General features: G+C 47.0%; 1 protein-coding gene across 10 annotated transcripts in view; it reads right to left on the bottom strand.

Annotated features, from left to right (window-relative positions):
- PLEKHA6 (pleckstrin homology domain containing A6) overlaps nucleotides 1–8,788 on the bottom strand; it is a 139,640-nt gene extending 130,852 nt beyond the window's left edge. For 9 of the 10 annotated variants that reach the window (XM_023538291.1, XM_023538294.1, XM_023538292.1 and 6 more), the window contains exons 1-2: nucleotides 8,133–8,788; nucleotides 2,018–2,094 (exon numbers count right to left, since the gene is read on the bottom strand). In XM_023538291.1, the coding sequence (XP_023394059.1) occupies nucleotides 2,018–2,094; nucleotides 8,133–8,215 (160 nt within the window). In that variant the 5' untranslated portion in view covers nucleotides 8,216–8,788. Of the gene's footprint in view, nucleotides 1–720; nucleotides 800–2,017; nucleotides 2,095–8,132 lie in introns of those variants that run through there. The other variant, XM_023538299.1, reaches the window with a different exon arrangement.
- Between the last annotated feature and the right edge of the window lie 7,962 nt (nucleotides 8,789–16,750).

The raw sequence follows: 16,750 nt of genomic DNA, 5'->3' as shown, positions 1-16,750 counted from the left end.
TATATAGTTGCTGCTGATGGTGATGCTGCTGCTTCAACACAGCAGGGCAGCCAGCGGGCCTACCTCCCCTCTCAGGACTTGGTCCATAGGAATAATAACACCAGCTACCACTTAGTGAGTTCTTCCTTCCTCCGAGCTACACGTCTCACTGCCTCTAGTGCATTTAATCTGCACAGCAACATTATGTAATAGGCCTCAGCCCAAACATTTTTACAGATAAGGAACTGAGGCCCAGAGAGGTTAATCGACTTGCTTAAGGTCACACAGGAAGCGTCTGAGCCGGGATGTGAGTCTGGTCTGCTGCCTGCAAAGCCAGCATTCTTTCCTGTGTGCTGTTCTATAAATGCTGCTTGTTCCCCTCTGTCCCTGTGGGAGGACGTTCCCATTCAGAAGGGTGTGGGTTGGCAACCTCCCAAAGTAGAGGGATCCCCATTGGGTCAGAACCGTAAAAAATCCTGCTACTGTGGTGTGCCTGGGAAAGAGGCCAGCATGGACTATGTCCTCTGCCTTTTCCAGCAACTTCCCTCCACACTGCCCTCTCTGCCTGGGCAACACCAAGCGTTCTTATATTCTTGTCCAGGCGGAGTGCCCGCTGAGACAGCTGCCCTCCCAGGAAGCTTCAGGGGCATCTTAACCCCTTCCCAGTCTTGGATGACCAGTTGGCTGCAGCCAAAAATGAAAGAATTGGCTCACAGGCTTTTATTCATCTTCCAGTCCTACCTAAGGTCATGATGAGATGAACGGACTCAGACTGTGAACGGCTGAAATGCTGAAGAAAACAGCCCTGCCTTAGGGTCCAGAGGCCTCACTTTCCTTCAGAAACACGACAGTGACCATAAAATCAGCAGTCACCTCCACCAACAGTGACTCTCTCCTTTTGAGCTACACATTTTGAGGTTCGTGATCCTCTCCCCATTCTACAGATGAAGAAGCCGAGTCCTTCCACTTGCTCAAGGCCACACTAATAGAAAGTAGAGCCAAGATGCGAGCTCAGGTCTCTCTGCCCTTAGATCTTATGCATTTAACCCAGACACCGTTTTACTTGTTAGCTAGCTAAGTGGCCTTGAGCCAAGGACTTCCTCTTCACTTCTCAATTTCCTACCTTTAAAATCAAAGACTAAGACTTCAGAATCCCTGACATCCCTTCCAGCTCTAAAAATACAATGATTCTAGCCTGGAGCCTGGGCAATTCAACACCTTAACCCAGAGTCCAGCAGTGCTGACCACGCCCCACAAGTGACCCAGACTTCTGGAACCACACGCCTGCTCTGCGGTCAGGTAAAGGGCCAGAAGGTCAGTGGGGATGGGTCTGTGGTGGCGTCCTGGAGAGGACAACAGACTGTTTACTCAAAGTGCCCCAGGACTTCTGATTTTTGGCGTCTCCACATCTTTAATCTAGACTGAAATCTTGCCCGTACACATCCCACCTTTCCCTGTGGGTTCCCTGTGGGCGGGGAGTTCCCTGAGGGCCAGCAATGGAGCCTTCTCCATCGTAAGCAATCAGTGTTGGCCCTGCCTCCTTTTCTTTCATTTTCCCCCAACAAGGAATTCCTACTAGTCATGTGGGTCTTTTTAAATTTAACAATTAAAATTTAAAATTCAATTCATCAAGCTAATCACATTCCAATTGCCCAGTAGCTACCCAAGGCCACACAACTCATATTGGGCAGCACAGAGAGAGAGAACATTTGCATCGTGGTATAAAGGGGTCTGGGATTCTGCCCAGTTCAGGAGATCTCGAGTTGGAGGAGATTTCTACCAGGGCAGGGGATGAGAGAGAAGTGAATTCTTTGTCCTCAAAGATTAGCACCTTAGTCCCAGGTACTAATTATAGAGCTGGAGGTTTGGAAAGAGCTGAGGGTGAGCATCATCCTCCTGCACTATCCTTCAGATGGCGGGCGTAAGCTCAACTGAGTCCATCCATGGGGAAAGGAAAAGTCAGAAACAAAGTCCTACTGCCACCTTAAGGCACGGCTTCCTCTTCGATGGCAAAGGCAGGGACAGACGAGCTCCTTACCTGGACTGGAGCAGTGTCCACTCTGGATGGGTGATTCTGTCCCAGGGTGCACCCACCTGGTTGACTTTTCTTCATCACTATAGAAGATCAATTGAAAGGTATCAGGTACAAGAGAGGCCTCCCTGAGCAGGACACCCATCTCCAAATTCCCATCGGCACCTATTGTTCGATCCCACACACGTGAGACGGGAGCATCCACGTTGTCGTTCATTCATTCATTCATTCATTCATTCACATTCACAGAGCATTTACTAAGCAGATTCTGAGGACTCAGAGAAATAATATCTGATACCTGACCTCAAAGATTTTATAACCCTTTGGGGAAACAGCCACACAAAAAGATAGTTGTGGGGGGTGGCTCCATAGTGTAGTGGTTAGCATTCTGCTTTACATGCAGAAGGTCCTGGATTCACGCCCCAGGTGGAACCACGGACCATACCCTGGGTGTGCCATACCCCAGGCGTGCCAGGCCCCCCAGGTGCTCCGGGTCCCGGCTGCACGCCGCAAGTGTGTGGGAGGAGACACCCCACCTTCAGAGATCCAGTTCTTAAGGGGAAACGGCAACATCCATGGGTCAGGGGTGGAAGTGTGTGTGTGTGTGTGTGTGTTGGGGGTAGGGGGAAAATTAAAGAGAAGGGAAAAAAAAGATAGTTGAGTAATAAAATGTTGTATGTCAACCGTCCTTCAATTTTAAAAAATCAAATAAAAAAGAGTTGCACTACGATGTGCTAGGAAGTAGTCTCTATTACAGATGTGCACAGAGCGTGTTACACCACCTCGGAGGAGGAGGAGGGCGCGCTAGCTCGGACGAAGTCGAGGAAGAGGAACAGCCTGAGAACTTCACTAAGGTGAAGTCACATGGGAAGAACAAGGAAGGTCCTTAAGTGGCAGCTTCTCAATGGATGAGAAAGAAGGACGCTGGGTGAACCGGCAGTCCTTAGGTGTCTATAGTGCTATATAGTTTCATTCACAACATTCTTTTACATTAAGAATTTTACAGATGATGAATGTGAGGTTCAGAGAGATGAAGCAACTGGCCTAGATCAGTAAGTGATGAAGCCAGGATTCAGACCCAGACCCGTAAACCCTAAACCCCGAGCTTTTTCTAATATCCGACTCCCAGCAAGGTGGGCTCCCAAGCAGTACAGATCCTCTGAGCTCTGGCTCTGATGGCAGATGAGCCCATTGACATTTCTCAGCCCGTATCAACCAAGTGACACGATTTTTCCAGAGCCAGGTGTGATCCAGAATGAAGCACCTGACCTTTTCGGCCAATCCATGTACTTGAAGGAGAGGAATCTCGGGTCACCTGTATCATCCAGGCTTAGGGTGGGGTTGGGGGGCGGCCTGGGGCTCAGGACAGGACTCCACCCAATGCTTTTAAGGTATAATTAATACTTGAATTAATATAACAAACTCCACTCAGAAAAGCTCCACTACATTTTTATCGAAGCAAGAAATACAATAAACTGCACATATTTAAAATGTACAATTTAAAATTCTAGCATATGTATACCTGTGAAACTACCACAAAAATCAAAATATAAATCCCCTCAAATTCCCTCTGTGCCCTTTTGTAATTCCTCTCTCCCTGCCCTCTGCCATCTCTTGCTATCAACTAACAACTAACCTGCTTCCCGCTACTGTCGATTAGTTCGCATTTTCTAGAGTTTCTAGAGTTTTCTATAAGTGAATTACAGAAGGCAGACTTCTTTGTCTGATTCCTTCACTCCCTCCCTCCCTCCCTCCTTTCCTCTCTTCCTCCATCTTTCCTTCCTTTACTCCCTCTCTTCCTCCCTCCCTCCTTCCTTCCTTCCACGTGGTAGCATGTGTTAATAGTTCATTCCATTGTAAGTATATCACGGTGTGTCCATCCACTCGCCCATTGGTGGACACTGGGGCTGTTTCCAGTTTGGGGCCATTACAAATAAAGCACCTATGAACATTCATGTCCAAGTCTTTGTGTGGACATAGGCTTTCTTTTGATCCCACTACTTTTTCTACTAAGTTTGGACACCTGCTGCAGGAAGAGATTTCCCAGCGACCCACCCCTCTGATTAGGGCAGGAGAGAAGAAACAAAGTCACTGTTCCGGTGCCCCCAGGACTCTGGAGCCAATTGCACCATCAGAGAGGAGCTCTGGGCTGGGCTTTGGTCCTGGGAGGCAGTGGGAGAGGAGGCTGAGGAAGGGGAAATCCAGCCAGAGCTGAATTGTAAGCCTGGGGGGAAATTCATTCTCATAACTCCTCTCCAGCCGCCCTGAGACTTTCCAGCCCTTGACTCCTCTCTTCCTCACGATCAATTGGCACCCTCAGCCTTCATGTCTGTCTCAGCCCTGCCTAGACATCAAGGCTAATCACAGGATCAACAGGGTGGGCACAGCCCCACCACGCTCGCAACTTCCTTGTCCCCTCTGCCTTCTGCTGCTCTCCTGCTGTCAGCCCCTGGCCCAGAACAATGCAGTCACAGGCTATCTCCACTCCAGGATGGGCTGATGGGGAAACTGTGGAAAGATTGATGTCACTGCAAATCCACAGTCCCTAAGCTTGGCTGGGCCCTACACACCCCACAGAATCTTCTTCAGGGGCCCAGTCAGTTGCCATTTGCAAAATGTTCTAAGGCAGAGCGGTTCCCAACCTTTTCGGCACCAGGGACCGGTGCTCCTGCGAGAATCTACTGCCTGATGCTCTGGAGCTGAGGCGGTGATGCTGGCGCTGGGGAGCGGCTGCAAATACAGATGAAGCTTCACTCGCTAGCCTGCTGCTCACTTCCCGCTGTGCAGCCCAGTTCCTAAAGGGCCACGGTCCGGTACCAGTCCACAGCCCAGGGGTTTGGGATCCCTATCTAAGGTTTTTCCACTAACCTCAAATCTCACGACTGCCTCTCCTTCCCATCCCTCACCCCTTCTCAGTGGATAATCTCATCGCATAATTCAAGAAAAAATAGAAAGCATTAGGCAGGAGCGTCCCCAATGCACCCAACCACCTCACACTTACCCATGTTCCCACCCATGCGTTCGTACTTGCATCTGTGTTGGAGCAGAGGCGGCCTGCTTCCGCTGAGGCGAATCCCTCTGCCTGGGCTGTAGTGCCCATCCTCTCCCATCTTCTGTAGAATCTTATTCTATTGAGCATCGAAGACTGATATCTTCGACTTCCTTCTCCCTGTCAGGTCTGTCCCGTTAGCCCCCATTCCTGTTCATGTCGTTCGCAGCGGCCCCCTCCTCCCTCTCAGGGCCATCTACCCTTCCAGCTCCTGTCTCATGCTCCTCTTTTTATTGACCAAACATCTGTCTTGGAAACTAATCCCTTCTAGTTGTTCCCACTTCCTGACCTCCCACTCACCAATTCTCTGCAACCTGGTTTCTGTTCCCAGCCCTCCCCGGAAAATACTTTCTGAGAGGTTATTAAAGGACCACCCCCCACCCTTCAGTTCCTCCATCCAGTAGACGCTTTCCAATATTAAGCTCGCTTGACCCTTCCCTCCCTCCTAACGGCCCTCTTTCTCGCCTTCTGGGGCAGTACCCTTCCCGGGCTCTTGTGTTGTCTACCTCTATGACCCCTGGGTCTTCTCCATCTGCTCTTCCTCTATCCTTTCTGTCAATGCTGGTGCTACCTAGGTATCCCCCTTCTTCTCCCTCACATACTTCTGGGTGGTTCCACCTCTACATGATGACTCCCAGGACACTCTTTCCAGCCCAGGCCTTTCTCTTGAAACTCTATCCTATTAGACATCACCTGAATGTCCCACAGGGACCTGAAATTCTGTATTTCCCCACAGAAACTGACCCTCTCTAAAATTTGTTCCTCTTCCCATACTGCTGATCTCTGTCAAACCGAAGTTAACCATTCTGAGATTTATCTTCAATTCTTCCTTTTTCCGCCCCTCACCAACATTCAGGCAATACATGAATGCTCTCCATCTCACTCTTAAAGAAGTCTACCATCTCTCCCTCCCCTTCTGCTCTGTTCTCATCGCTGAAATTAAGGTTCCCATTAGCTGTTTTCTAGACTTTTATAATCGCTTCCCAACTACCTTCCACATCTCAAGTTCTCCCCCTGCCTCCGTTCAGCCCTCAAGTCATCTTCTACCCATGCAGCTGCCAGAGGATCCTTCTATTTTAGAAGGATCTATGTCAATTCTCTGTTTAAAATCTCTTTTGGTTTCCCTTTACAGATAGGATCAAGTTCAGACCCCTTAGCCCACCACACAGGCCTCTCCAAAGATGCCCCCTTCCTACTTGTTCTGCCTCATCTTCTGCAGCTTCCACTCCATCTCTGCTGACCCCCTCGGCATGTCCTAGATAACCCGTGCCCTGACACCCATCAGTGCCCTTCCTCCCACAGGCCTCTGCTTCGAGGCCCTTTTCACTCTAGTCTCTCTCCTCCAGAAGCAGCTCAAATGTTTTCTCGCCAAGAAAGTCCTTCCTCAACTCTCCAGAGAACATTAGTTCTTTCTTCTCTGTTTTCCTGGAACATCATGCAAATACCTCTAGAACGTATCGTATTATTTCCTACATATTTATTTACATTTCCTTCCTACTCCTTTCAAGGAAAAAACCTGTATCTTATTTATTTATTTTTTTTTAATCTCCGATGCCTAGCTTTGCGGCAGACAAATAGTGTTTATTCAATAAATGTTTGTGGAATGAAAAAAGAAAAGAAGCTAGAAGGCTAACAAGAGATTGGGAAGAAAGATGAGAAGAGTCAAATTAACAATTCATCAAAATAACAGGAACTTTTGGAAATTCAGATTCTAAGGCTCCATCCCAGATCTTCTGAACCCAAACCTTTAGAGGTACGGTCAGGATTGACCTTTTTTCATAAGTTCCTTGAGTGATTCTTATAGACACTAAAGTTTCAAATCACTGACCAAAAAGAAACTCCAGTTTAAATACTGGGGAAGTTCTGCTATTTACAAATCTGACTCAAGGTCCAGAACTTTAGTGGAGTTCCATTCTAAGATAATCTAATTACAACCTCAATTATGATCATAGTGATGATAATTACAGAAGAAAGGCCTACAGCGAATGTGGAAACTGAGAAACAACAAAGAGAAACCACAGGCTTCCTGGCCTCCTGCAAAGGCAGTTTTGTACAAAGAAAGGCAGTACGTTAAAAATCAGCAGGTACTGGGCTTAGTCCGAACTCCGATTAGCGAGTGGCTTTATCTCAGATGAGTACTCTCAGTCTCTGAAAAGGAGGGCGTATATCCGAGGTCTTTTCGGCTCTCATGTTCTGCGAGTGGCTATCTTGAGGAAGGGACTACTCATCCTGTGTGGGTAACAGTTCAGCATGCTGTGCTTGTCGACTTGCTATATTACTGGGAAATGTCCATCCTTGGCAAAGATGACTATGGTAGGAATGAGCCAAAATAGTGCTGGCGGGGCTACTCTGTTATAATGAGATTATGCCAGAGCCATTTTGGTTTATGAAATTATTGTAACAATGCTGATATATTACTGAGAGCGCCAAAGCCTCCCTCTCTCTAAAGAATGCTGAAGGTACTGTGGGCATCTTCTTCTCTGTGACCACAGCCTCATAAAGAAGCAGGAAAAGAGAGTCGCTGTGGACCTGGGAACACTGAGTCCTGGGGTGAGCAAACTCCAGGAACTGGGTGGCAGAGGCAGGGTCCCTTGGCCTTAGTGTGTTACCACTTAGCCCAAGTCTTCCCTTAGGAAAGGGGTGGGGTGGGCGGGGGGTGAGGGGGTGGCAAGAAAAGAAGAAAGAACACACGCCTGGCTCTTTCAGCAGACTGGTGGGAGCTGAAAGGAAGGAACTGTAGGCTGGGCCCTGGGTCCAGTCATACTACTCAGGACCCCATTCCCGTGTGTGACTGGGGAGCGGAGGAGGGGGAAGGCCCGCACCTGCCCAGCCTGGCCCTGCCCTTCCAAGCCGCGGGAATGCTGAGCCTGTGCTGGACTTTGACCCACTGAGGAAAAGGCGGGAGACCCATTCAAACTGGCATGCCGATAAACTTATTAGTCATGCCTGCTGTTCCAGCCCCGCTTCCCCCCACCCTCGGCAGCCAGCCCCCAGCCCCTAGCCTTGCCGCCTTTCAAGTTGGACAACTTTAAAGAAAAAAAAAAAATGAAAGAAACGCCACAGACAACATACTTGATGAAGAAGACTCTCCCGCCGCGGTCAACTCCGTAGGTCCATCGGCCTGGCAGGTCCAGCCAGTCAACCTCATCAGCCATCTCCGTGTCCCGCCGCCCCTCTGGCTCTCCAGTCACCGGGGCACTGGACTGGCAGGAGCTTCCCACCCGGGGCCCCTACTTTCTGCTCCTCCTAGAGGCAGTGATGGGGACAGGGGGGCGCGTTGATGCGGGTGCAGCCCCCCGCTGTTGGCGCCCCTCCGGGTCCCTGGCAGTGGCTCTGGCCTCTCCCTGAAGGCAGCTGGCCGCCAGCCGGGTAGCAGGGAGCCGGCAAGATTTAACCCTGGCGGGGCCGAGCGCGCTGAGCGCCGCCCAGCGCGAGCCCCAGCGCCACCTGCCTCCTGCTGGCGCCGACTCCTCTTCGGACGCCTGTGAACTTGGAGACTGGAGATCAGCGCTGTGAGAGTCCGGACACTCTGGCCTGGACCGCTCACGGCAACGCCAGGTTTAGGTCCCTCCTACTCCCAGCGGCTAGCAGCCTGGCAGGCTGAGCAGGGAGCAGGTCGCTGTGTGAGCTAGGGGTGTTGCCTCAGCGCCCTAGCTCGAACCCACACTTGAACCTGCGGCGGGAGCGGAGGCGGAGCCAGGCCACCGCCTCCAAAGGTAATTCACAGCCAGAACGAGCCACATGCAGCCCGCAGGTCCCCAAGTCCAGCGTAGGGAGCTGGAGAACTAGTTTGGCTGAAGGCTGTGAATCACGAACTTCAGGAACATGTTCAGCCACTGAACCGAAAAGGGGAAGTGGTCAAACCTGGTTCCACTCGGCAGGAGGTTAGTAGAGGAACAAAGGTCAGATGCAGGGAAGGGTGGCGGCATGGGTGTGAATAGCAAGTGGCCCTAGGAATCTCTTCTTGCTAAGATGCTAGCCTCATTAGTCAACTTAGTCCTTATCTTTCTTTCTGAGCACTTCCTCCAAGAAGCCTGCCATGACTAAATAGAATCAGAGGAGACTTTAGAAACACACTCAGAAACCAAAGCTTTTATGTGCCTTCCCCCTAACTTGCACCAGAAAAGGAAAAACACAAAACAAAACAAAACAGAGGAGGGAGTGTGTTCCGTGCACAGAACACAGTTTGCAGGCATTCAGCGTTAGCATATCAAAAATGGTGTTGCTGGAGCCCACAATTCTTCAGTCTCTGGGTCTATATTGAAGTTGGGCTAGGGTCAGCTTTCCCAGCTTTCTCAGGGCCTGCCCCTGAGACCCCAGTCAGGTGCACACTGCTCCAGTCCTTGTGTCAGACCCAAGGGAATAGACGGTGGGAGGGACAACTGTCTTTAGAGGGGGAAACGTGTCCCATGGCACTTGGCAAGTATCTGTCGAGTGGCCGCCCTTCTGTGAGCGCTCTAAGATATTTGGTCACTGTTCCACCCAGGTAATTCCTACTCACTCCTTCAGTGTCTGCCCATGTGTCACCCCCTCCAGGAAGGTATTCTTGGCTCCACCCAAGACAGATTTATATGTCCATCATCTACGTGTCAGGTAGTCTGATTAATAACCCTATAGTGGAGCTTATCGTGCTGTAACGCAACCTTTAATTTGCTCATCCTTCTCCTTCACTGGGCTGTGTGCTCCTCAGGGAAAGGTCTCCATCTCACTCATCTTTTCTAGCTCCAGCACCTACCTGAGGCACCCAATTCATGTTTGATGAATGACTGATACTAGCATAACTGAGAACAACCCTGAACTCTAACCAAAATCCTGTACTTTGGGACCTCATTTCGGGGCCTGCTGAATTTAACCATCAGCAAAGCCAGGGTGTGTGGGAAGAGAGCTTTCTGGAAAGAGAAGCAGCCAGTGAGCCTTACAGGTATTCCAAATGTTCAGCCTGGAGGGTATAATGTGTATGCATCTCATAGATAGTGAAGCTAGAAGATGCCTCAGAGAACATCTGGTCCAATCATCTTGTTTAAATGCAGGGAACTGAGGAGCAAAGATGCTGGTTAAGGTCATTGAGCAAGGTGGTGGCAGAGAAGGATCTGCCTACCAGTGTCCCAGGTCATAGCTCTTCCCATTTCATCATTTTGTCTCCAACACTGGAAATTCACTCTGCCAACACATATACATGTTAATTTCTGTGTGCCAGATGCAAGCTGAGTTCATTCTCCAGATGCAGAAGAGCAGAAATCTATAACACCCAACCGCCTTCTCAGATTCTATGGGTTTCTAGTGGAGAAAGCAGATCCACACCTGAGAATCACAGATGAGGATCTACGCCCCCTAGTTCCTGAATTGGGGAGGGTAGAAGGGTCAAGGGATCAGAGTCTTCAGCAGTGCCCAGCCCCCAGTCCTCATTCTTGTGAAACACCTGTAAGACTCATCCAGCTGATAAAGCACAGAACCACTTGCCCAGACCCTGTGATATCTGAGGATCTGAACCCAGAATTGCTGCCCAGATGCCTCCAGGGAAAATACCAGTAACCAGTGTGATCCCTGTCCAACCTGAGCAACCAGTAAGGGCGGCTGCTTGGGCTGATTGTGGGCGGAAATAGGGAACGAAATGACATATATTCAAAAACATGTATTCTACTCGCTGTCTTCTCTGAGGACTAGGGGGCTCCTGTTGATTTCTTCACAAGATCTTTGTCTTGTTTTTCTCAAATGTAGCCTGGGGTTCCTAGGAACATTTACCTGGTCACGAAAAGGTCAGTGGTTGAGATTGTGAATGTTTTTACTCGTTTGAAATAAGAAAAGAAAATTGGGTTGGAAAATAATATTCTGTGGTGTATTCTTGCCAGTGACTTTTTTCATTTGAGTTCTTATTTATAAAATATTATCCATATTAATACAGTTGACCCTGTATGTGGGGGTTAGAGGCACCGACCCCCCACACAGTTGAAAATCTGTAATCAACTTTCAACTCCCCCAAAACTTAACTCCTAGTAGCCTATTATTGACTGAAATCTTACCGATTACATAATCAGTTGATTAACACATATTGCATATGTTATACACATTATATACTGTATTCTTACAATAATGTAAGCTAGAGAAAAAAATTTCAGTAAGAAAACCATTAAAAAATACATTTACGGTACTATATGTATTTACTGGAAAACATCCCCATGTAAGTGGGCGTATGTAGTTCAATCTATGTTGTTCAAGGGCCAACTGTATTGCTAATGAAAATATTTTTTAAAAAGAGCTAAAGACAATGCAGAAAAGGAGTAAAAAAAATTCAAAAACAGCTAGTGGTTCAACGATTACCTGGAAGAGGGCGGGAGGCTTAATATGTAGAGATGGAAAACTTACATGATTTAATCAAGTCAGAAATGTAGTTGTTTGTTTTTCCCCTATAGCAAATTTTATTTTACCTCTTTAAAAGGCAACAAAGCATCTGGACAAAATAATATATCAGTAATATGTAGAAATGATTCTCATTCTCATACATTTTGAGACCTTAGTCACTTAAATATTATTATGCTTCTGGTTCGGTACCTACGGTAGTATGAAAAATGGCCCCCAAAAGCTGTCCACATCAAACTCTGAAACCTAAGTATGTGACCTTATTTGGAAAAAGGTCTTTTTTGCAGATGTAATTAAAATAAAGATCTTAATTAGGAGATTGTTCTCGATTATTTGGGTGGGCCCTAGGTTCAATGATGGTGTCCTTATAAGAGAAAGGCAGAGGGAGATTTGAAACAGACAGAAGAGGAGGAGGCAATATGACCACAGAGGTAGAGATTAGAGTGATGCTGCCACAAGTCAAGGAATGTTGACAGCCACCAGAAACTGGAAGAGGCAAAGAAGGAATTCTCCCCTAGAGCCTCCAGAAGGAGTATGGCCCTGGCAACACCTCCATTTCAGACTTTGGGCCTCTAGAATTGTGAGAGAATAAATTTTTGTTGTTTTAGGCCATCTAGTTTGTAGTAATTTGTTACAGCAGCTATGGAAAATGAATACAGTACATATAAGAAAATCATAATTTAATGAGGACTGAAATAAATGTCTACTATTTTCACTTGTCCAATATCCAATCTCCCCTCTTCTGTTAACAGCCCCCTGAGTTTCCTTTTAACATCCACTCTTCTGCCGCTGTCAGCCCATGCAGGTTGGATAGGCTGGCCCTACCCCCACCCCAGATCCATTGGAGAATGGAAGCTGTGACACAGATGTAGCTAATCTGACTCTTTATTTCCCTGGAAAGAGTGATTGGTTCAGAAAGTCCACATGACTCAGATGAGATCAATGAGATTTAATTTTAAGAAGATCCCAGAATTCCTGGGAAGAAGCCTTTTTTCTCTAGGCTTTGATGCTGGCTCATGTCATTGTGGTGCTATTGGAGTCTTCGTGTGGGAAGACCTTACTAAAAGTGAAGCCAGCACAGGAAAAAGTGGAGCAAGAAGATGAAGAAAGGCCTGGTCCCCCTGACATTCCATGAGCCCTAGGACCCAGCTGGCCACAAGAGACTCTACCTCTGGAATTTCAACTTGTAGGAACCAATACACACACTATTTGCTCCAGCCAGTTAGAGCTAGGTCTCTACCCCTAACAATGAAAAAGTCCTGACCATTATCAAGGTCACGCCATCTTGTGTCCTGTTTCTTTGGCATAACAAATGTTTCTTTGGGAAAGCCAATGAGATAACCACCTGCACTTATAATAAGTTAATAGGAACTCTTCTCTTTCATGGAAACCACAATTTTAGATCAAAAAGGGTCTTAGTGATCATCTAGTTCAAAGCCTACATTTTCCCCCTAGAGTATACTGGAGAACTCAGGGGAAGTACCCAGAGTTGTGGCAATTCCATGGTGTGGCTGGGACCACAATTCAGGTCTTCTGGAAACTTGATCAGTAGAAAGCTATATTTCAAGACATTTACTTCATCAATTAAATGTATTTAGCCAAGAGACTTACATAATTACAAGAAGATTATAACAGATTCCTCTTCTCTATAAAAGAATAACCACAACAGTAATTTTTATTGAATGCTGGTGTTGAATACTTACGTTCACCTGCAGGCTGTTGCCATTAGTCATTTTCTTACAGGAACTAGGAAGCAAAGGAAGAGAAGGCAAAGGCCACGTCTGCTGGGGATAGGTGTATGAGGGTATAAATATGCAAGAGCCCGGACAAATCAGTTGCTTTAATAAAGTTGTGCTTTTAGAAAAGCTTGAGAAGGTCTTGTTACAAAAACTACTCTACTAGTGCTGGTAACCAGAGGATTGTAGAATCCAGAGGGTTCCCTACAGTCAAATGAACTGAATTATATTTGTTCCACAGATATTTATTGAGTACCTTCTGTGGGCCAGGTACTCTTCTAGGTATAAGGGATCCAGGAATTGATAAAACAGAAAGTCCCTGCTCTCATAGTTTACATTTAGTAAATATATAGTCTCAGAGGATGATGAGTCTGTGGAGTAAAGTCGAAAGAGTAAAAGGGAGAGGAGAGCAGTAGATGCTGTTACATTTTATGTCATATATTTATACAGGGTAGGCAAAAAATGCCTCACTGAGAAGCATGACATTTGAACAAAGACTTGAAGGAAATGAGATAGCAAACCACGTGGACATTGGAGAAACACATTCCAGGCAGAGGAAGTAATAAGAGCGAAGGCTCTGAGGCAAGAACACAGAGTGTTTGAGAAACAACAAGGAGGCTAGAGTGGCTGCAGCAGGGTAAATGAGAGAAATAGCGGGAGATGAAGACAGAAGGGGTGAGGGAGGCAGATCATTCCAGGCCACTGTGAGCAGATTTGCCGTTATTCTGAATGAGACGGGAAACTATTGGAGGGTTGAGTGTAGGCATGACATAATCTTCATGACTTAACATTTTTAAGAGGATCATTCTGGCTGCTATTCGGAATATGGTAGAAGTAGATTCCAGCTAGGAGGCTTTTGCAATAATCTAAGCAAGATACGATGATGGCTTGGTTCAGGGTTGAGGAAGGGTAGCAGTGAGAAATGGTCAGATTCTGGGTATCTTTTGAAGGTAGAACTGACAGGATTTGCTCATAGATTAAAACTGAGCTATGGGAGAAGAGAGAAGTTAGATTGACTCTAAGTATCAGGCCTAAGCAATCGGAAAGATAGAGTTGCCACTGACTAAGATGGGAGTAGGCTCAGGGAGAGCAGGTGTGGCAGGGGAGAGCGGGGAAACACAAGTTCAGTTCTGAGCATGTTAAGTTGGAGATGTCTGTGAGATACCCAAGTAGAGATGCCAAGGAGATGACTGGATATACAAGACTAGAGTCTGTCTCGGGAGTACAGATATACATTTGGTGTTTTCTTCAGTGATTAGACGCAGTAAAGCCAGGAGGCTAGTTGAGATCACAAAGGAAACGGGCGTAGGTAGGGAGGAGGTAGAGATTAAGGCTGAGAACTGGGACATTCCAACTTTTAGAGGTCAAGTTAATGAGAAGGAACCTGCACAGGAGGCTGAATAACAAGCAGCTAGTGAAGTAGGAGGAGAACAAGAGACAGTAGTGTCCTGGAAGTGAGCCTTGAGTGTATTCACATCGCTCACAAGGAGAAGGAATATGCGAATGGTGCTCGTGTTCTAGAAGGGCTGAGGTTACAGTGAGTTCTGTCTGAGCAGGAAGCGACTTGTACACTTGTGTGAAAGGGCGAAGAGACAGCTCAGGTTATTTTTAAGTTGGTCTGAGAATGGGCCAGGGGAAGATGATCGTTTTGGCTAATGAACCCTTGCTCGCTGAGGAGAAGTACGCCTGAAATGTGCTTCCTTCAGCCCCATCTCTCAATGTCTCCGCTCTGGATTCTACTGGGAATGATGCCAGCCTAAGATGGCTAGCTGATTTTTTTCTGCCAAGACTGTGTCATGGAGCAAAGAACTGGCACTGGCAACTCCCTAGAGGGGGAGGGGAGGAATGAAATTGTCAGTCATCAGCTTGGGAAAAAAGATGTTGGTTGAATGGAGCCCAGAGAAAGGGCCCAGTAGTCAATCTGCTGATATTTCTTCTCTGGGTCTCTCCTTAAATCAACAGTTTAGGCAAAATTCTTTCTGTCCTGACTTTAATGTCTAACGGGTTTTTTTCTAGAAAATGGCAGCGCGTGCTGACTTTGTCATTTCCTGGAACTAATACAGCAACACTTTGGTTCAGCTTAGTTCAATAAACTTATAAGGCACCATTATGGCTCTATTTCTACATAAAAATCATTCCAGCCTTCAGTCAACCAGTTTCTTCACCCTCTCATCTCTGCCACCCACTAGCCTGTTGGTCGATCCTCTGCGTTCATCAAAGACCTGGGCTCTTGGTTCAGCACCTTCCTCTCCATCCCTTACTTCCCTTTCCATCCGTTACCTCCCTCATTCTAGGTGATCTTAGTGCTAATGTGAATGAACTCTCCATTGTCCTAACCTCACAAGACCTTAATATCCCCAATTCCAGGGATATTCACTTCCACTCCAATAAGTTATTCACATCCAAAGCCATACCTTGGACCTTCTCACCACTCAGATTTACTCTACCTTGGAAAACATAAACTCTAATACCCCACTTTCTGACCACAGTTTTGGTCCTTTTAACACCACTCTTTCCTTTGTACCTGTTCCTTGCCTTCCTAGAGTACCTTAGGCTCTCAATTTTTTCCTACTCTAGCAACTAAAGCCTTGTTTGCTTCATTCCTGCACAATTCAGCCCAAACTCATGGCCTGTTATGTCATCCCTCACTAGCCAATATTCTTGTTCATGTGTCTTTGGCTGTATCACACTGTAAAACTCTACTCTGAATTAATCTGTCCACCTTTCCTGCTCCTATGCCCAGAAAAACATCACACCAAGCCATCGTAGGAATTAACCACATCGATGCCCCATCATTCACACTGTCCTGCCTTCCACGTGCCTCAGTCACTCTTGGCAGCATACCCCATCATGAACCCAGGGCAAAATAAAGGCAACCAGAAAGGCACAGTCCCGACCTAGGACACCTTCACTTTGGTCTCCCTGTGCCCACTGTTAACAGCTGTCTATATTCCCATCCACCTGTCCCTCTCCTCCTGTCCAAAGCTGAACTTTCTACATGTTCTCATCCTTACAAATACCCATCCCTTGCCAGCTCCTCTGAGATATTACTTCATCAATTATCTCCTCTCTCCTACAATTTCAAGCTTTCCCTCTCTTCTAGTTGTTTCCCTCAAGCCTATAACTAAGCTCAAGATTTCTACCATAAAAAAATGGCAAAACCCAACTCCGTGTCCACCTCCACCCCAACCAACTACCTTATCACTCACTCTCTCCTTCCTTTTACTTCAAGTTTCTTAAAAGAGTGATCTATGCACTTGGCGTGTCTAATTTTTTGCCTCTCCATTACTCACAGTCTGGTTTCTGTTCCCATAGCTCCTTGAAAATGGGCAAAGCTATTCTGGCAAAGATAAATCTTATTTTCAGGTTGCTAAATCCAACAGACACTTCTCAGTCTCATCTTAGGTGACCTTTCTGATGCATTTTTCAGCTCTGGCCTCTCTCCTCCCTGCGTTGAAACCCCCATTTGTTTCACCACGCTATGCTCCAGCCATCCTGAAACCCCAACAGTGAACTATCCTGTTGATTATCCCCTATCAGTGCCTGTGGCTTTCTTAGCCTGAAGACCTCTTTTCTGTCTGCTTCTTGTTTGTCATG

This window comes from Pteropus vampyrus, unplaced genomic scaffold (genome assembly GCF_000151845.1).
Source record: "Pteropus vampyrus isolate Shadow unplaced genomic scaffold, Pvam_2.0 Scaffold217, whole genome shotgun sequence".
Classification (NCBI taxonomy): domain Eukaryota; kingdom Metazoa; phylum Chordata; class Mammalia; order Chiroptera; family Pteropodidae; genus Pteropus; species Pteropus vampyrus.
The sequence above is the reverse complement of the archived record's forward strand: the minus strand, read 5'-3'. Positions and strand labels throughout refer to the sequence as shown.